At 55.7% G+C, this 19,795-nt stretch overlaps 1 protein-coding gene across 5 annotated transcripts in view; it reads right to left on the minus strand.

Moving 5' to 3' along the window:
• Positions 1-253: 253 nt before the first annotated feature.
• The window catches only part of FMNL3 (formin like 3), a 54,104-nt gene continuing 34,562 nt past the window's right edge, over positions 254-19,795 (minus strand). The window contains exons 4-27 of one of the 5 annotated variants that reach the window (XM_059403043.1): positions 19,511-19,587; positions 16,267-16,350; positions 13,399-13,551; positions 12,006-12,114; positions 11,779-11,855; positions 11,326-11,419; positions 10,158-10,232; positions 9,463-9,573; positions 9,002-9,148; positions 8,533-8,634; positions 7,040-7,319; positions 6,519-6,587; positions 6,313-6,437; positions 5,910-6,112; positions 4,915-5,149; positions 4,719-4,787; positions 4,537-4,617; positions 4,315-4,444; positions 3,590-3,750; positions 2,980-3,081; positions 2,556-2,648; positions 2,161-2,284; positions 1,913-2,029; positions 1,105-1,191 (exon numbers count right to left, since the gene is read on the minus strand). In XM_059403043.1, coding sequence (XP_059259026.1) covers positions 1,938-2,029; positions 2,161-2,284; positions 2,556-2,648; positions 2,980-3,081; positions 3,590-3,750; positions 4,315-4,444; positions 4,537-4,617; positions 4,719-4,787; positions 4,915-5,149; positions 5,910-6,112; positions 6,313-6,437; positions 6,519-6,587; positions 7,040-7,319; positions 8,533-8,634; positions 9,002-9,148; positions 9,463-9,573; positions 10,158-10,232; positions 11,326-11,419; positions 11,779-11,855; positions 12,006-12,114; positions 13,399-13,551; positions 16,267-16,350; positions 19,511-19,587 — 2,793 coding nt within the window. In that variant the 3' untranslated portion in view covers positions 1,105-1,191; positions 1,913-1,937. Of the gene's footprint in view, positions 1,192-1,912; positions 2,030-2,160; positions 2,285-2,555; positions 2,649-2,979; positions 3,082-3,589; positions 3,751-4,314; positions 4,445-4,536; positions 4,618-4,718; positions 4,788-4,914; positions 5,150-5,909; positions 6,113-6,312; positions 6,438-6,518; positions 6,588-7,039; positions 7,320-8,532; positions 8,635-9,001; positions 9,152-9,462; positions 9,574-10,157; positions 10,233-11,325; positions 11,420-11,778; positions 11,856-12,005; positions 12,115-13,398; positions 13,552-16,266; positions 16,351-19,510; positions 19,588-19,795 lie in introns of all 5 variants that reach the window. The other 4 variants (XM_059403041.1, XM_059403042.1, XM_059403044.1 and 1 more) reach the window with 4 other exon arrangements.

Genomic DNA, 19,795 nt, shown 5'->3' on the forward strand with positions numbered 1-19,795 from the left:
ATGCTGGAGACTGGGCAGGTGCACGCGTGGCCAGCAGAGAGCACTAGTGTCCCGTCGCAGGCCGGCCTCCTTTTGTGTGGTTGGAGCCCAACCAGCCTGGTTCCCCTTCCCCAGGCTCTTATGCTTACCTCCCCCAAGGAGACGGCAGGCTCCATGTGGCCTCCTTTCTGTCCCTGTGGTTCAGGTCAGACTAAACGGCCACCCTAGGCACCCTGCCTCCACTCCCCCAACAAAGAGGAGACAAAGTCAGGCCTGGTGCTTCAAGCCTTTGTTGGGAGAAGGAAGGTCTGGGATTTATGTACATGAGAGAAGGGAGGTGGTACATGTACAGAAAGAATTGGGTCCCTGTATTCCCCTGCGGGGGCTGGGACAAACTTGCAAAAGACTGAGAAAACAGCTAAGACCGCTGTGCCCCAGTCCCCTGCCAAAATATCCTAGTTGTGGAAAGGGGGCGAGGGTGCTGACCGTGCGCCCTTTCTCTAGCAGTCCCGGGAGAACCTCTACCCTCTGCCCACGCAACAAGGACAGAGCCAGCCTAGAGTGGAAGGGGCTAAGGGCAGTAAGCATGGTATCTCTCCTTTACCCTTATTACCAGGGCCCAGCTGGGTGGGGACCAGGCTTAGGTGGGCCTTGTTCCTGGTAAAAGATGATCTGAGACTTGTAGAGTCCTGGACCCCCCCGAGTCTGGATACTTACAGACCACAGCTGACCAAGAGCCTGCAAAAAGGAAGGGGGGAAAAAAAAGAAGGGGTATCTGCTTTCCCTTCTTGTTCCTCTGACCTAGTGACAAAGGGGGCTGTGGGCCCCTATACAGGCTAAAGCTAGAAATGCCTTTTCCCAGCTCTGAGCTGACCTTTGGTGACCTTTCAGTTGGGAAATGAAGCTGAAGACCGTGGGGCTGAAGTGCAGTCCTAGAGGCACCAGGGAAGTGCCAGGCCCCAGGAGACCCAGGGCCCCTGGTGGTGTCAGGCACATGCAGCTTTGAGAGCTGGGGTGGATGCTAGGCAGAGAGCAGCACAGCCCTGCACTGCACCCTCGACTAGTTCCAGGGCCCCAGGTCCACAGGTTGAAGAGCTGAAGTGCTTCTGCCTTCAGGGTGTTCTTAGTGGGGGCCTGGAGCCCGGGGGGGCCCGCTGGGCGGTGCGGCACTCCTGGCTTGGTGGCGAACGACAATGGGCTGGTGGTGAAGGCCTGTGGGGAAGACAGAGGCCTGTAAACAGGCAAGGAAGCTGGGCCAGGCCCACCCTCTGTCAGAACATACCCTTGAGGAGCAGCCCCACAGGCAGGGCCAAAGAAGAGCCAGTCATGAGGCCGAGGAAGGAGAAGCCTTAAGAGAGGCCAGAGGGAATGGTCAGGGAGCCTGCCGGGACTCTGCATCTTCGGAGGACCAGGTTGTGACTAGAGGCCGCTGGGCAGCGGCAGAGACAAAGTAGACTTGGTGATAGCCAGATGCTGAGGAGAGCCCCCAGGTAGACTGAGTGTCAGGAAACCGGTTAAGGGACATCAGTTGCTGTTGGCAGGGCAACAGCTACTGCCAGCGTTCTGTATGGCGGGGGCGGGAGGGGGTGGTACAAGTCACAAAAGATACCCAGGCCTGGGAATGGAGGGGGCCTCGGCCTCAGCATGGAGAGGTGGTGTCCAGGTCCTGCCCACTGTGGAAGCTCCCTACCCTTCGGGGCTTAGTAGAAGCCAGGACAGCATTAGTGGGAGACACCACTTCCCCAAAGGCACATGCAAGGGGACAAGCCATGCTTCTCGGAGCACTGGGCATGCAAATGGAGAAGTATGTGCCCCCATCACCGTGAGGCTGCCAGAGGACGGTTCCAAGTCATGCAGGGGAGGAGGTGCCTGCGGGCCCAGGAGGAACCCGGGGAGGTGGGCATGCAGAGAGGGCAGCTGTGGTGCCCGGTACCTGTCAAGAGCCCCAGCCTTGGGGGTTAACAGTTTGACTCATCATGGTGGGCTGCATCGCAGAAGAAGCGTGAGCCCCGCTTGGCAGTACGGGCCGTGAAAGGGACACTCTTCAACACTGTGGCCCAGGAAAGAGACACAGTGGTCAGGCCTCGTGGGGATGGGGTGGGAGGAGGGCCCAAAGGGGTGAGGTTGGAGTTGGGGAGCCAGGCCCAGTGGCCAAGCCCGAGGGAGGGTCGAGGGTCCCACCTGTAATGATGTCCTCAATGGTACCATCCTTCCCCTCGTAAACAGGCCGATGCTCCTTGGCCTGGCGCCGCCTCAGCTCTGCGATTAGCTCCTGCTGTTGCCACTTGTTCCGCTGAGATGGGGTCTAGGGCCGAGCATTGAAGGGGAGGGGAGTTATCCCTACCTACCATGGCTGGTTCCTGCCCCAAGATGCAGTCTGAGGATGCCCTTGGTTGTACACAGCAGCCCATCCCCGATCCCTGCCCGGGAATCCCTTCCCAAAGCCCCCCCATCGCTTTGGACTCCAGTCTCGGGCCCTTTGGGTGGTCTCTGGGCTCCAGTTTTCCATCTCTCTAGTTCTCCCTCCACCCCCTCCTAATCCTCTCCTCCAGGCCCCAGCTCTTGGTCCCACCCACCTTGGCATCCAGTTTCTTGGCTTCCTGAGCCAGCTGCTTCTCCCGCATTACCTCCTCCTGCTTCTTTCTAGCTTCATTCTCTTGTTCTGCTTCCTAAGAACCGTGGGGGGTGGGGTGGTGAGGCTCACACAGGCTGTGAGGGGCGGGGCTGCCACAGAGGGTGGAGAATGGGTGGCAGTAGGACCAGCAACCCCAGGTGGCCACCCTCTGGAGGGGCACTTCCTGCCCCAAACAATGACAGGAAGCCTGGGCCCCCACCCTGCCCACCAGTTCACAGCTGAGAGGCCTGTGGCCAGCTTCCATTGCTCCCTCCCAAGACTCCAAGGAGGAGACAGAAAAGGCCCAGACTTGGAGCCCAGCCCTCCCTCCCCCTACCAGTTTTCTTTCAGCTAGATTCCTTTGTAAAAGCCTCTATTCCGCTCACCTTGTAAGAACGAATGAATCGGACGAACACTGGGAAGAATACAGAAGGGGGTGTGGTTTTGGGACTCTCACCGAAGTAGCGCACAACCGCATTATAGGCCTCCTGGGGAAGGGGTGAACAGAAGGGGGTCGGTCTGGCAGAGCAGGACAAGCCTGGCTCTCCAGCAGGGACAGGAGGCCCACAGAATACAGTGCTTGGGGCCAAAGGAGGAAAGCCAGCAGCCCCCAGCCCCTGTGGGAGGAGAAAGAACCTGGGGCTCCCCAAGGTCCATTGAGTATGTCCTCAGACATGGCTGCTGGCCACGCTCAAATCCCCTCTCCCCCACATGCAGTCGGTCAACCACGTGAGAAATGTTCTTCGGTCCAGGGGCACCTGGGTGGCACAGACCGTCACATTCAGAGCATGATCTCAGGGTCTACTTAAGACTCCCCTTCTCCCTCTGCCCCTCCTCCCTGCATGCACTTGCCCCCTCTATCTGTCTCAAATAAATAAATCTTTAAAAAATAATAATAATAAAGTTATTCTTTGGTCCAAGAAGCAGAACAAAGCCCATCTGGAGGGGCACAGGGCCTTGGCCCTGGCTGTTCGCCTGCCTCCACCCTTCGCCCACCTCGGCCGTCTTGGCGTCACGCTGGAGCTTGTCCAATTTGCCTTCATTAGTGCTAAGGAAGTTCCGAAGGACGCTGTTGTCATGGATGCCGCATTCCCGCCGAATCAGCTCCATGCCCCGGCCCAGCTCCTTCACGTCTAGCAGTACGTTCTCCAGGGACACTGTGGTCACCAGAGCCTGGGCTGAGGCCTGCTTGGCGGCAGCCTCAGGTTCTCTTGCCCCTGCTTCCTGAGCCACCTGGTGGCCACCAAGAACCATAGACCCAGCTAACGGGGCTTGCACAGAGGTAAGGGAAATGGGGGCTGTGAGCTCATGACCCCGAGAGCAAGATAGCACAAGAAGGCAAGCCAGAGAGGCTGCTGGTCTCCAAAACGGAGCTGCCTCAGGCCTGGGGCAGAAATATCAGCTGCCTTAAGTCTATGGGGACCTTATGGTTTTTCTAAGCCCTTCACACATCACAGAGAAACAGAGTGTCCAGGGCCAGCTCCGGGGAGTTGGGAGCAGAGAGCTGCTTCTGTCCCTCTGCCTGGGTCCCACGGGGGCCTGCAGGAAGACGCCCTCTGAGGTGGCCCCTAACCATGGCCCCAGCGGAAAGCTTTGAAGGGGTCAGAAAGGAGACAACGAAACCCAGAACCGAAGGGACCCAAGTGTTCCCTCTCCTGAGCTTCCTGGGATTGTCCTGGGCTAGACACGTGGGCAGGCTGGCCAGGCCAGGCTCCCCTCACCTGCCGCGGCCTTCTCCACGAAGTGTAGCTCATGCCAGAAGTTGGCCAGGTCTGGATACTTCTCCTTCACCGTCAAGGCGATGAAATGCAGCAATGTCATCTTCCTGTCAGTGGACTTGGTGTCCAGCAGCTGGGAGAGGGCGGTGAGGGGTGGTGAGAGACAGGGCCGAATGCCACAGCTCCTCAGGCTTCCTGGCCCCAGAGTTGCCCCCGCCGTCTTACCAGATCCAGGCTCTGGAGCTTGAAGCCATACACAGCACCTCGCTTGCTGCTATTCATATAGTTCCCCAGGGCAAGTATGATCTGTCCAAGAGATGCAGGGGAGTAGGTCAGGCCAGGCCCTGCAGGCTCCTCCCTCCACCCAAGCCGACAGGCATGTGCAGGTGTTCGAAACCCCTCCCCACCTCCAACATCTGCTTCAGCTTCTGGGAGGACTTGACAGAGGCAGAGGCGGCAATGATGGCGTTGAGTTGCTGGAAGGCAAGATGAAGAGTCGCGTCAGCCCAGGTCCCAATGGGGCAATGTCAGCCTGACAGGGCGGGCAGGGGAGGGGGCTCACGAGTGGGGTTGGGGCCTTGGGGGCCTGGATGGAGGCTGTACCGGTGTGAGCATCTGCAGGTTGTCCTGGAAGTTGCCCAGGAAGGCCATGCCGGCCATCCGCTGTGTCAGCCGCTCCACCTTGCTGAAGAGCAGCATGAAGCGGTCCTCGGCCGCCAGCTCATCCAGCGGCTGCCGCTCCCGCTCATACTGCCGCAGCAGCTTCACCTCGGCCTCCGTGGGCAGGAAGCGCATCAGGCACTCCACAAAGTCCACGGGCAGCGTCTGGAGGTCAAACCTGTGTTGGAAGAAGGAGCCACCTCAGGTCTTGTGTCTGCCTAGTATCCGACACCCCTTTATTCTCTGGGCCCTGGAAGGCCTAAGCATGGGTTCTGTGAGCAGGACACAGCCAGAGGTTGAGTGCCCATTGCTTCACTATCAGAGCATGACTAACTATCCTAGGGGAACATTCCATGGCCTATTTAAACACCCTTCAGTGTCTCCCCTCTACCCCAGGGAGAAATCTTTACACCTGAGCGTGGCTTACGAGGCTCAGCCTGCAAGACTTCTGCCCACCTGGGTCTACCCTGTCTCTCCTACTCTCCTCCTACACTGAAGTCATAGTCAATTTCCAGTCCCTAGGGCATCATGTTCTCCCTCCAGGCACTGAAATGGACTTCATCTACTTCCTCAGGTCAGGTCACAGGTGAGATTTCACCTCCTCCAGGAAGCCTTCCCTGATCACCAGGCTCAGCTACCTGGCCTGCTCTGTTCCCCCGAAGCTGCCTATACCTCCACCACCTGGGTAGTTATCACCCAGTGTTACTGGACTGTTCCCCAGAGACTGGCAGCAACTTGAGTAAAGGTCTGGGCTGAATCTCCAGCACCTCTCTATGTGCCTGGCACACAGCACAGATGCACTGAGTTCTGGCCAAACCAGGGGATGACTGAGGGGTGTGAGATGTTGATGCCCTGGAATCCAGGGAAGGCCAGGATCCTGGGTAGAGAACTGGGTTGCCAGCTGACTGGGACCAGGATGAGGTCAGCGGGAGCCTCACGTGTGGATGGCCCTGCAGATCTCCTCTGCCGAGCGGCCAGCCTTGCGGAGGGTGATGGCCAGGTTCTTGGCACGATTGGCTTCCAATAGGGTCACCTTGCTGGCGGCCTTTTGCGCTGTCTTGTTCTTAGAGCAGATTAGGTCAAGAGCGGGGCCCTGGGCTTTTGTCTTGAACAGTTCTTCAAATTTGTCCAGGTCTAGGTCCTGGCAGGGGGTAACGAGAAGGGAAAATGCAGTGGGCTATCTGACTAGAAGACCCCCTGGACAGTGCACCCAATGTCTGCTCAGCTCTGGTGCGCAGATGCCTGAGTCTGATGGCATTTCTAAGGCCAGGAGATCTGGCTAAAAGCATGATCTGGTCCCCAACCCACAACCCCACTGCTAAGGGCTCCAGGTCTTGCTACCTCCAAGATCTTCTCATCGTCAAGTTCACTGAAGACAGTGCCGCTGATCTGGTTGGGTTTCAATGCTGTCCAATTGAAGACAGGCAACCGGAACTTGGTCTTGATGGGTTTCTTGATGCGAATGGCTGATTTGGAAGGAAGATCAGTGAGGGCTGAGGACACTCTTCCTCCATCCCTCTAGCCCTGCCCAGAGACGGGGCACTCACCTGACAGGCCTACTGTCAACACCACAGAGGGAGCAGCACCAGGGAGAGGTGGGGCTGGGGGACACTTATCTGGGGGAAAAGAAATGCCACCATGACCCAGGGCCCAAAAGACTCTTCAGAGATCCCTTCCCTCATGCCACCCCACCTGTCTGCAAAGTCTCCAGGGGAAAGAGAATGTGTGAATCCCTGCCCCTGTGGCTCCCAGGGGTCCTAACTCTGGTAGAGCAGATCTCGCTGGCCTCTGGCCCACTATTTCCTGCTCTGGTCTGAGCCCTCTCCGTGGCCATCCTCAGAAGAATCAGGAACGGCTCCTTTACGATCCTTACAATAGACCATGTCTACTTTCATATGCCCCTTCCCCAGTAACCTGAGACTCTTTCCCTCCCTCAGCGCGTTCCCACCCAACTTCACATCCTTCCACCCATGTCCCTGGCTTCTCCCTAAGGGAGGCACCGCCACCTGGGGTTTCAGTGTGGCCCTGAGATGGGGCTGCCCCTTGGGGCTGCCACAGTCTTCCTCACCTGGTAACGGGGGTGGTGGTGGGGGCAGGGGAGGAGCTGGCGGTGGAGGCAGCGGCAGGGCCTCCTCGGGCGGTGGGGCTGGAGCCAGGAGGTCCAAATCAGAGGGCAGAAGGCCCTCACCCAGCTCTGCAGGGCCTATCCGGGCCAGAGCCTCGCTGCCCACTGACTCCAGGCCCCGTGCCCCAGGCTCCAAGTGACATCGGCGCTGGAAGGCCTCCTCCTTCTCTTTAATGAGCCGCCGCAGCGTGTGTACCTGGTGGCTGGTGTTCTCGTAAGTCTCCTAGTGGGAGACAGTGGGGAAAGGGTAAGTGGAAGACACAGCCGGAGTTGCTCCTGAGAGTGGCCCTTCCAGGTTTCTCCACTGGGGTCTCTGGGAGGGTACCTAGAGGCAGAGAGCAGCAGGAACCCAGGTGGGGGCCAGGGAGCCTGGACTGCACAGAATGAGAGGTGAGCTACAGAGCTGCTGGCCCAGAGGGTACCCTCCAGGGTGCTTCCTCTTGGACCCGGCCTTAGACTCACTGGTTCCTCAAGGCCAGGGCCAGAAGCTGCTACTGGGCACACCTCCTGGGCCTGACTCCAGCCGGCCACACCATCCTCAGCCCTCTGGGCCTCCACTGTTCCCACTGCATTTCACCTTGTGTAATCACTCCTGGGCAGCCCCCTGTGGACAATACCCTGCCCTAGCCATCTCTGTATCCTCCATACTCCCTAGAACAGCACTCTGGACTCTCAGTAGGGTCCTGACGGATGTATATCAAGCCCCTGGCCTCCCAACTCAGGATACCTGGTGGATAGCCTCGGAGCTACTCAGCCTGCCCATTACACAGGGGAGGGAAAAGCAGTGAGAGGGGCTGGTAGAAGGAGGCCTGGATACCAGAGGTGCCTGCGGGTACCCCCTTGCTCCCACCCTCCTCTGTGAGCATCCGGCCCACTCTGGACTCAGGTTCCTTCACCAACTAAAAAATGGGGTGAAGTCATCAGCCCACCCTCCTCTGAGTGCCTCAAGTATGAACCAAGATCTGATTTTCAAAGACTTGACACGACTCAAGACAAAAAAGCCAAATAAAAAACTGATTTTCAGATGTGTTTCTTATAATAGGATGGAGCTGACTGTATGAAAGAACAAAGAGGAGGTGCCTGGGTGGCTCAGTGGGTTAAACCCTCTGCCTTTGGCTCAGGTCATGATCCCAGGGTCCTGGGATTGAGCCCCGCATCGGGTTCTCTGCTCAGCTGGGAGCCTGCTTCCCCCACTCTCTCTACCTACTTGTGATCTGTCAAATAAATAAAATCTTCAAAAAGAAAAGAAAAGAAAAAGCAAAGAGATAAAAAATAAATTGATAAGAGAAATATTGAAAATAAAGGAAGAAGGAAAGGAAGAAAAGGAGAGAGAAAGAAAGGAAGAACGGAAAAAAGAAAAGAAAAGCCAAACCAAGCCAGGTCCCCATGCCTGCCTGCAGTTTATCAGCAGGGCCTTCCCCCAGATTACTTGGTACCTTGACGCTCTCTAGTTCCTTCTCCCGCTGCAGCAGCTGCTTCTCTAGCTCTGCCACACGCATCATGTTCTCATTCTCCAGGTCCAGAAGCTTCTCTGTGAGCTGCAGGATGGGAAGAACAGGTCTGGCGCTGGCCCTAAAGCCTGGGTGCTTTGCATAACTGGAGCCTCCGTCAGGACCTGGGCCCAATCCCCGCATGCGGGGCTCCTGAGGCCGAGGGGCCCGGTGGCTTCCCTGCATCACTCCCATGGGCCCAGGGTCTGAGACTCTGTGAAACAGACCACATCTGACTCTCTCAAGCCTGAGGCCACCTCACGCCCAGTCCTAGAGGTCAGTGTGTGTCCTAACCTGGCCTCGGCCAGAGTGTGTCAGGTTCTGAGGCTTCCCTGGACCTCAGTATGGAACTGAGACAGCCTCGTCCTCTTCCCACCCTCAGTGGTAGTTCTGGCAGCAAAAGAGGACTACTTACATGGGACACATGTTCCTCCAGCTCCTCCACCTTCTCCAGGGCCACGTTCTTGGTCTCCGCATCCTCCAACAAGCCTCCCACGTCAAACACATTGTCCAGGTATGCCTGGATCTGCACCTGCAGCTTCTCGCTCTCTGTGTGCCTTGACTTCTGGGAAGAGCAGACACGGTAGTAGTTGGAGGAGCCTTCCGACAGAGACGTGGCCCTCATCACCCTCCATGACCACTTCCTAGACAGGAAGACCCAGGGAGTTCCTTCTGCAGCCATGCAGATTCTCACCCTGTGGAGCTGCCAAGTTAGACAGCGCCCCCTGCAGGAGGGCCCCAGGCCCCGGGGCGACAGAAAGACAGGCATCCAAGAGCGTCCATGACTAGGGTCTCATAGAAGAACACTTGGTGATAGGACTAAGCCGATCCTTTGCCCCCAAGTTCGTCCCAGGCAGAGGCTTGAGTCCAGCTCACCTGCAAGAACTCCTCCAGCCCCAGCTTGGTGAACTCATACTGCAGGTGCACCCGAAAGTTCATGTCCTCTACTGAGTGCACCACGATGTTGATAAACTGCATGCAGGCCACCTGGGAAGAAGCCGGAGGGTCAGAGGCAGGGCAGACCAGAAGAGACTGCAGAGCCCGGGCGTTTGAACCACTATCCTCACGGGGGTACTCAAAAGAGTGAATTAAAAAAGTCTTTCTGGGAACAATAAGAGTATTTTAGCTTAAAAAATATCAAACTTAAGATTCAGTGTACGGAAAGAAGTAAATTACGTGAGAAATAGGCAGAAATGAAGATACAACTGATTTCCTTTAAAGTTCAACAGGTATTTCTGGAGACAACACTACGTAACTAAAGATTGGAGGCTGAAGGGAAGAGAGGCTAGAGGAAAAGGTTGGGCGAAGCAAAGCAGCTTGAAAGGAGCCAAATCAGGTGCAGTAAGGCCACATAAAGGGGGAAAGGAGAGGAACCCAAGACACAAAAATGTTACTGTCCTGAAGTTCCTAAAAGGTCTCTGGGGTAGATAAGTAGACAAGGAGCACTTACGAGTGGAGAGAATCATTCTAGTTTCTAGACAGAATACCAAGATAAGCTGTTGGCTTGGACCTGTTCTCAGGGAGCATGGGAGCCTACTGGGCATGCGCCTGACCCAGGCCCAGCTCCTCACCATGAAGTCGATGTTGCTGTCCTCATTCCGGAAATACTCCATCAGTTTCTCAAAGCGGTGTAGCTCCTTGCATACCTGCCAAGCAAATTTCTCAGTGAGAAGCTCTAGCCCGTGCAGAACCTAAGCCCTTGAGCCCTGCTCCCAGGAACATCACAGCAAAGGGACTTGTTCAGACTAAGCTTAACCACGACTCTTTCTAGGCAAGGAAACATTTGCAACACATAGAAAAAAGCCTGTAAGCATAACAAGCTGTCCAAGTAGAAGAAAACCTGGGACCTGCCATTGCCTTGGGTCACTGGTCTCCCATCAACTTGCCAAGGGTACCCAGTAAAGCCTGGGCCATTAGTCTGGCCTTTAGGAGCCTCTGGGGGGGTAGGCCAAGAAGAAACACGGTTGCTCAGTTATTGAAGGAAGGAGGAAGGAAGGAGGGAGGTGGGAAGACATAGCTGAGGTCCTAGTGGGGACACAGGAGAGGGTCCAGGGTGCAGGAAAGCTCCTGTGCTGAGAGGGGTCCAGAGACTCTGCTGAGCCTCTGGCTTCAAGGAGGAAGAGCCATTTCCTGGCTTGAACAATAGATGCTAGGGAAGAGGTCCAAAGAGGAGGAAGGGGTGGGACCAGCTGCTGAAACTGGACATCGAGGAATCCTATGTTCAAGCAGATGAGGGTTTCAGAGTCAGGCCCAGAAGCTGGGGAAATTCCAAGTAGGAGCTTCCTCTCCCCTCACCAGTAACAGCCAACAACTCAAGACAATCCTTGCTTGCCTTCTCCCCACACTGCAAACATGCCTGCCTTGGGTTCTACCAGTGGGTTCTCTGCCTCAGAGCCACTTGAGGGGCCCTGTTAAAGCACAGGTCCTCAGCCCCGCAGGAGTAAGTTTAACAAGCTCCTCAGATAGGCAGATGCATGGCTAGGTTAGTGCCACTGGACTGCAGCCCTCAAGTGAGGGCCTCTTCAGGGGGCCATTCAGGAGCTGTCTTACCATAAGATCTGTAAGGCAGAAGTTCCAGTTTTGGTGCGGGGAAAAAAAAAAAAAAGTAGACAGGGCAGGCTTCTTAGTTAAGCACAGGCTGTGAAAAATCATCACTGGGCTGTGTGAGATCAGAGCAAGGGGTGCTTCCCTGGCTAGCTCCCCACCTCCTCAAAACACGCACAAATGTAGGAGACTGACCTCTTTGAAATTGTCAAAGGCAGCAAGAATGATTTCATGACCTCCCCGCACCAAACACACAGCTGCCAAGAGCTCCAAGACAAGGGCTTTGGTCCTAAGGGGTGAAGAAAAAGGATTAAGCTCCTCGTTCCCCACCCTGGCTGCCACACAGTTTGCCTCCATGAGGAGGTGAGCCCTTTCAGAGCAGACACAGCCTCAGGAGTCAGGGGAGTGGGTTTCAAAAAGAAAGCAGGGGAAGGAAGGCTTGTCCCTCACTGAGCTGTGCAGACCAGAGGAAAGCCAGGGACATTCCCCGTCCTCTGGAGGGGAGGGGAGGGAGCAGAACCAAGGCTCTGACATAAGCCACAGGCCCCCGGAGGCCAGGCAGGTGTGACTGCATGTCAGGGCCAAGTGGAGCCCCGATCTCTAGAGCCCTGTACACAGTCAGGAGGAGAGGGGAAGGAAGGAACTCACCTTGGATTCTTGTTGTTGAGGCTGAGTGCGATCTCATTGACAGCATGAGGGTGGGACATGACCAGGTTGAAGCCATACTGTAATAAGGGGAAAGGACAGAAGGAAGGAAGACCTTGATGGTGGGGAAGGCAGCTCCCTGCTGGACCTCCTGGTGCCCTCCCTGCTCTTTGAGTTCAGCAGATGAGGCAAGACGGGTAGAGCTTCCGCGGCTAGTGCTGCCCACTTACCTGATAGTTCATGATGGCTCTGAGGCAAAGGATGCAGACATGGACATCATCCTTCTGGCTCACCAGGCGGGAGTTCTTCAGGGCCCTGCGCCCAGGGAGAGTGCTGTACCTGGGGAAGAGGGAGCTGCTGGTGAAGGGACTAGGAGTGCTTGCCATCACCCTGACAGCCAACAGCTGGCTGTGCCTCTGCAGCTCCCAGAAAGGGGAACAGGGGGCCTTGAGAGCGATGGGGGAGGGGCAGTCAGGGTGCTCAGTTGTTTTCATCGCTCTGCCATTGACCTTTGGGAATAAATATCCAGGATCCCAGCTTTATAATCAGTGCCCAAACTGTCCTGAGCCCAGGAGCCCTGCGAAATACAATGGCAGGTGTGCAGGCCTTCCTGGGCCTCAAGATGGATCCAGGGAGATGTTCCTCTGAGCCTTCCCTCCTCTTCCTTCCAGTCGCTGCATCTTCCATGAATTCCCTGGGGCAGGAGCATCTTGGCTCCCATCCCACTTCTATGTCTCAGAAAGGCAGACCAACCCCCCCCCCCCAAGACAATAGGAGGGCCAGGGGCTACCTCTCGATTGGCCCCCAGAGATGTTTCATGAAAGAAAGAGGACGCACAAATGATGTGTGCTCAGGCATGACGAGAATGATGAGAATGACGAGCAGTGTCAGAGGGACAAAACCCAAAGGAAACCCAGAGAAAAGCATGGCCACAAGAGGGACACAGACCACAGAAAGGGGCACAGGGCCCAGAGGACAGCCTCCCTGGGTAGGAGGGGCTCTGAAAAGTCATCTGGTTTGTCCACCTGCCTCCAGGCAGGACAGCTCCTAAAGTACCAAAATAAATAAAAATTAAATTAAGCTAAATTAAAAAAATATATATATATATGTATATATATATGAACACAAGGCAGGCTTGGAGAGAAAAGGAAGAAATGAAGGGAAGGTGAGCGGCGGGCAGGCTGGGTGGGAGCTGGTCTCGGAGCAGCTGATGGCGCAGAATGCAGAGCCAGAAGGCAACAGACATGAGGAGCTGGATCACCAGTGACGACCAGGGAGCTGCAGGAGGGCTGGTCCCATCCAGGAGGCCAGCAGGAATGGAAGAATGAAAAAGAGGAATGGGGGGAGCCTCTCGAGGTGGGGTGTGGAGAGGGGAGAGCTGGAACCCCAGATGGGGCAGGCAGAGCCAAGGGTGATATACTTACCCAGGACAGATTGCTGGGCAGAGTCAAGGAGACAGAGAAGACAGACCAGAGACAGACTGGCAGGCAGAGGGCAAGAGAGCTGAGCCTGGAAGCAAGAGTGGAGGGAGGAGCAATGAGCACTCACCCCTGGCCCCCAAGATCGGGACGGGGGGGGGGTGGGGGGCTAGGCAGCAGGCGGGCAGAGCGAGAGCACACATACCGGAGCACAGACTGGCGCGCAGAGCGAGCGAGGCTGTTGGTGAAGGGGGCTGACAGGGCGCTGGGTGGCTGCAGGTCCTCGATGGACCTGCTCCAGGACCGGAGCTTGTCAAACGCACCATCGTCACCACTCTCCAGACCCTCAAAGTCAAACCTGGAGCAGGAGAGGACACACAAGCGCACACACAGGAGAACTTCAGTGCTAAGCCCCCTGGCCTGCCCACCCCCACCCTGTAGACCTCGAGGGCAGTAAGAAGCAAGGATGGCAAGAACAGAAAGCGGAATTGGGCAGCAGAGACCCAACCCTGGTCGGGAGAGCCACTAACACAGGACAAGGGCAGCGGAGGCACAGGGAGCAACCTGGAGAGGGACCTGCAGGGTTGGGAGTGCTGACAAGGGTGAGCTGTGACTCCCCGCTGACCAGGCAACTCCAGGAGTGATCTCTTGGTGGGCCCCAAGGGAATCTTTCTGCACTCCCAGCCTTAGAGACCACGTCTCAAAGAAGCCATGGCTCCCTGTGGAGAATCCGCTCTGTGGAAGTGTGGTAGAGAACTGGCCAACGCTGGTCTTGCTGGTTGGCTAATGGCAGCAGCCAAAGGGGTCTCTCAGTACCCTGAAGGGGCCTGGCTGGTTCTGGATTGGGCTCACAAGGGCAGGTCTGAATGAAAGGAAATGGGGGTCCCAGCCAACCTAGAGTGGGAGAGGCCACTAGGTTCAAGAGTCCCATGGTCCCATCCCAGCACTGGGGCTTAATGGCTGGGTTTTCTGTGGTTCTACTGGAGACCGCTAGGTTTTCTGGAATAGAGGCTCCCTGGGCTCCAGCTTCCCTGAGGGAAGAAATCACAGGTCGAGGGTGTGGCCTGGGGTCCTTCTTTCCTACAGGAGTTGGAATGGTTTCTCTGTCACTTTGTACTTCTATGACTGCCACCAGCCATTTGGGAGTGCGGCCAGAACTAGGAGGATGGCTTGAGATCACCGGGGCCTAGTCCATTACGAATCCCCACATCAGGGTATACCCACTCTGGAAAACCAGTCCCACTTTTCTTTCCTGTCCTCTTCCCCCAAGTAGATCATTAAGGACTGAACAAGCAGGGGCCCTCCTACAGGCTCCTCCTCCGGGGAACCTTCTGCTCAGACATTCATAACCCCAAGGTCAAAGGCACAGAGGCCAAGGCTTTCTGAAATAGGAAATGATTTCTGCAGATGACTGAATGTTCCAAAGGAGCCAGGGCAGCCTACAGAGCCCCGAGGATGAGAATTTTAATGGGGTTCTCAAGTAAACATCAGAGGAGGCTCCCTGACAGGGAACCTTGCCAGTGGCTTCCCTCAGTCAGTAAGAAAACTCCCTAGCACTGGTACAGACAGTTTACAAACCAATGTCTTCACCCAGACTCTGCTTGGCTTCACCCTTTTCCTTCCAACCCTTCCCAAGACACACTTTCTCTCCCCTTCACACCCTCTCTCTACCCTGGATCTTTCTTTCGAAAACAGAGTCAAGAGCGCAGCTGTGGACACTGGAAGACTGAGGATCCAGCGTATTTTGGTTTCAAGCAGCTGGGATTTGTTTGCTTTTTGAACGAGAAAGATAGGCTTATTTGGAAAAATGATCTACATCTTTTTACTATAAAAGCTCTGAATTTTTTTAAAAAATCACTTCAGCAAATGTTTTTCATTTCTTTCTATAAAAAGAGTCGTTTTTAAAAGGAGAGGAGGATCACGAGGCCTGAATTCTGCTGGGATGGGAACGGGGAGTAGGCCACTCTTGGTTTTAAGGAGGGATGACCTGGGAAGAGTGACAGGCCAAACCAAGGAGACGCGTTACTTCAAACCCCTAAAGAGCTAAGACTGAAAATCTGGGGACAAAAGAGAAGGGCCCGGGGTAAGGGCAGTAATAGCAAAAGCGAAAGCCAAGGCGAGGACTGAGTCCCAGAACTGAGGAGTTCCCCAGGACGTGGGACTTTTGGTGCCAAGGCTGGGAAAGGTCATGGGCAAACTGGGATGATCAGTCAGCCAAGGGCTGATTGAAGTCTTGGCTCTAAGTCTGAAGTATTCCCCAGTCATCACGTGAAAGATGAGTATAAAATCTCTTTCCCTATATTCAGGTAATTACGGTAGGTTACACCACCTTGAATAACAATAATTAATAAAGCAGCTAGGGCAGAACAGACTTCCCAACACTACTAGTTGCTTTACACACATTATCATCTCAACCTTACAACAACCCTGGAACATGGATCCCCTTTTCTATAAGAGGATGCAAATGTGCTTGAGGTCACCCTGAGAGTCAAGGATATAACTGAGACCCATGCCCAGCTTTGTGGCTGTCCTAGTCGAAAGTGCTTCTTTTCACTACCTCATACCACCTTCTCATCCCCCCCACCCCCCCAACTGATTGAAAAAGGCTCCGAATACTTTATTTTCCATCTGGGTCAAAGGTCATGCCCGCTGCTCCCCGGGCTCTGCTTCAGCAATGACCTGGAGTAACCCTCTCACATCTGGAGACCCAAAGGAGATTCAACTCTCCAAAGGCAAATGAATGACTCCCACCGGGCGTCTCTCCCAGAAGCCAGGACACTTCCTTGGACTGCTCTCAGCCTGGAGTCTGGATCCTTTGGGTTCTAATCCTGAGTTCCCTTTCCATATCTCCCTCCTTCTGCTTCCCAAAATGTACCTTCTGCTCTAGCCACCTGGCCTGCTTTACAGATCCCAGACATCTCCTTGGCTGCCTGCCCACTCCGACACCACTGCCTGGGCTCTTCCCTCCTGGCCTAGGACTCCCATACTGCAGTCTCACCCTTCCTCAGCAAATCAGAATGGGACTGTGTCCTCCCTTGCCGGTCCCCAACCCCGGCCCCAGGGAGGTACTCACATGACCGAACATTGGGCAAAGGACAGGTAATCCACCAGCACATCCAGGCCTTTGTTTTCATCATTCAGAAACTCCCGAACCCACCTGTGGATAGAGGACACATAGTGGAGGGGTTTGCTAAAGGGGGTCGAGGGTGAGAAGAGTGAGGGGCCTCTGACCCAACACCCACTCCTGAATCCTCTGGAACTTAGCACCAAGCTGGGAAAACTCTGAGGTTCCAAACCCATGGCAGACCCATCCATGGTGACATTATGGGCCTAGACCTTTGCTAGGCCAGGGAGCCAGGGATGGGGAAAGGTACAAGGCCTTCCAATACCATGTCAGGCACCAAGCTTTCAGGTACGCTCTCCTAAACAGCCAGGGCCCTGGCTCAGTCTCGGTGAGTTTCGGCTCAGTTTCGGTGTCCTTGGTGTCTAACACAACACTGAGTGTGCTGTCCCCGCTTGGTGTTTATTGGCGGAATTGTGGGGAGGTGGGGAGGTTGATCAAGAGCATTTACCACAGGCCCTTGTGCACAGCTGTGCCTGACGAGGGCTAGCACGTCTCCAACTGGACTGAAGTCGTGGTCGAAAAACAGGCAGGAAGGGCCAAAGAGAGCTCTGGAACAGAGACATGTTGGGCCAAAGGGCCCTTCTACCAAGTTCAAGGAAAGATAGTTTGGGCCACAGTGAGCTAAGAGGGATATGCAGCAATTCTGTTTGGTCAGGGTGAGTTTGACAGAATAAGAAAAGGATGGGAGAAGAGTCAGGGGCTCGAGCAACTCCAGAATGACTATGACCACTCAGAGCCAGACTGAGGACTCAGGCCCCTTCAGCCAGAGAGGCAGGAAGGCGGACAACAAAGACCCTAAAGACAATGGTCCCGGGCATTTCCACCCTTCGGCCTTCAGGCCTCTTGGCCTGAGATATGCCTGGAAGGAAATTCAAGAGCCAATCCCAGGAGGGCTATTACAGAACAGGTTCATTCCACAACACAGACAAACACTAAACTCTTAGGATAAAACCCTGACTCTCCTCAGTGCTCCATTCCCTTGGCTGTCTGGGGGTCTTCAGAGGCAGCTGCACCCAACAGCCCAACAGGGCTGCCTCTCTCCCGAGGCTGGGACACCAGCGCCATGTTTGCCGGCCACACCCTGGGACACAGTGAGAGCTTGGGCCAGGAGCATCAGGCTCAGCTGAGGCTGACTGACACCGGAGCTGCCTGAAGTTAGCTTCCTCTCTGGGGGCCGACAGGCCTCCCGTTTCCTGTCTGTCTGCTCTCCAGCTCCCCACCCCCTTCTCATTTCCTGTCTGAGTCTACACTGCTATTTTCGGGATCTTGACACTTTGAGGAGAGGTTAAAGGGCACTTCAGCAAGGCAGAGAAACCAATACAAACCGGAGAGAGGAGGAGCTGGTGAGGCTCTGGAATCCCACTTCCCAGCCCATCCAGCTCCAGGGCCGGAGTTCCCATTGGGCTGGCCCTATACACCAGGCTCCGGCAGGTCGTGGGGCGGATCAGGCTGGGACAGAAGCAGGAGCCTCCTCTCCCCTCCTTGCCCTGGGCTCCTACCACCCGGGAGCACCCACACCCTGGCCCGACAGCCTGACAAACTCTTCTTGCCTAGGAATCTGGGAAGGAGCCTGACCCTCCCACATAACTGCCCGGAGAAGCCACAGTTCAGACGACAGACAGGAGCTCCTAAAATGCCAGACGCCAAACTGTTCCCTGGGAACCGAGGGCCAGGTCCAGACCTCTAACTCGTGTGCCAGCTGCCAAGAGGCCCCAGGCCTGGGAACCACGCTGCTCTCGCCCCAGCTCCTGGCCGGTGGCCAGAGAGGCAGGCCCCAGGTAGAAAGGGTGAGCAGAGGGAAGTGTTGCACACGGCTCTGGGGTCTTCTCCTGTGAAGAATGGGCTCCATCCTCTTGTGACCAAGACTTACTAAGAAAGAACAGAAGGCCTGAGAGGGAGGGGAGGGGAGTAGTAGGCCCTGCAGGGTGGTGTGGAGGACGGTAGGTGGGATTTGGAGTCACTCTCTGTCTCACTGCCCCATCACCTCCCCTCTCACACACAGGCTAGCTGAGGAGGCCCTGCCACTCCTTCTGTGAGGACTCACCACATACAGCAGGAAGCTGAGTTTCACGTTTGCTAGCATGTCAGCTTTCACTCTGGTTCATGGATGGGGTGTGGAAGCCAATTCTGGCCACCAGGCACAGCTGCTGAGGCCAGGAACTATCCCTTTCCTGTTCTGTCCTGTGCCATTTCCCCCATGACTGCTGCCTCGGCAGCTGGCTGCAAACAGGTAGCCTCTCTGAGAGCCCAGGCAGGCCCAGCCCAGTGTGGACAAATGGGCAGGAGGGGAAAGGCAGATGACGTTATTTGGCTCTTTCTACCCCTGCTCTCAGGAAGCCCAGGACCCTGGGGACGGCACCTGCCCAACCACCCTCTCCTCCACCCCAAGCTCTACTTCTCACTCCTGTGAGCTCTCAGTATCTGTGCCAGGCCCCCCGGTGAGGATTGTGGCCCCGCCTGCCGTCCTCCATCAGGTTTCCCTTGATATCCTCTGTGTACACTCTCTCTGTCTCTATCTTGCTCTCACTTTCACTACATATACTCTGACTGGTTACAGTTTTAGAAAACCGAGACCACTTGCCATCTGTCACTGTACCTTACGCATTAGCCTCTGGCTTGTTCAGCAAGTTCGGGTTCCCCACTCAGAGACTAGCAAACAAGACCCACGCCGTTCCTAGGGACCTGTTAATAGGCTGGTGATACCACGGTCTGTAGATGCAGGAAATGTTCGATTCCTGGCCCCCACTGCCTTTGATCTACTTTCTACGTGCCCTAGGAAGCTGCTTCTGCTCCTGAACTGAGATGGTCTTGCAATCAAGAAAACAGTCTTCTGGGCACCACACAGTCTGGGAACGAGGTCTCAGCTACCCAATGTAATGTGCTCCCCCATCTCCAGCACTCTCTGGGCCTCCCTTGGACCACCCCCAGGCCACAGGCAGACTGAGTCTCAGTTGCGACAGGAATGTCGTCTACTTAAAGCCACAGGCTGAAGACCCCAGGAGAGGCCCCCAGCTTGCCAACAGCATCTAGTCAGCAGCTGGCAGAGTCAAAAGGGAGAAAAGCCAGAAAAAGAGCACTCTGAAGTTCTGGGGAACCCAAAGTCGTTCAAGGGGCGACCGTGCCTCATGGCCGGGAGATCAACAAGCCACCCATCCTCAGAGACGCCGGATCCTGATGGCCGATTCTGACTCACCCAATGTGGTTGGTGCGAAGTGAGATCTCCAGCTCCCTCAGTACTTTGGTTGACTCCTGCACTCTCCTCCTGAACTTCTGTAAACATGGAATTTCCTGTCACTATTGGAGTGCCCCCCCCATCCAAGTTTACAGCACAAACAAAAGGGGTAGAAAAGGAAAGGGAGGGGACGCGAGAGGGCAGGTACAAGCCTTCCCTCTGTGAGGAGCCAGCCACTCTAGGCCCATGGCCTCAGAACCCAGAAACCCAACTCCCATTGCCCAGAAGCGGATGTCCCACCCCCAG

This window comes from Mustela nigripes, chromosome 6, assembly GCF_022355385.1.
Source record: "Mustela nigripes isolate SB6536 chromosome 6, MUSNIG.SB6536, whole genome shotgun sequence".
In the NCBI taxonomy this organism is placed as follows: domain Eukaryota; kingdom Metazoa; phylum Chordata; class Mammalia; order Carnivora; family Mustelidae; genus Mustela; species Mustela nigripes.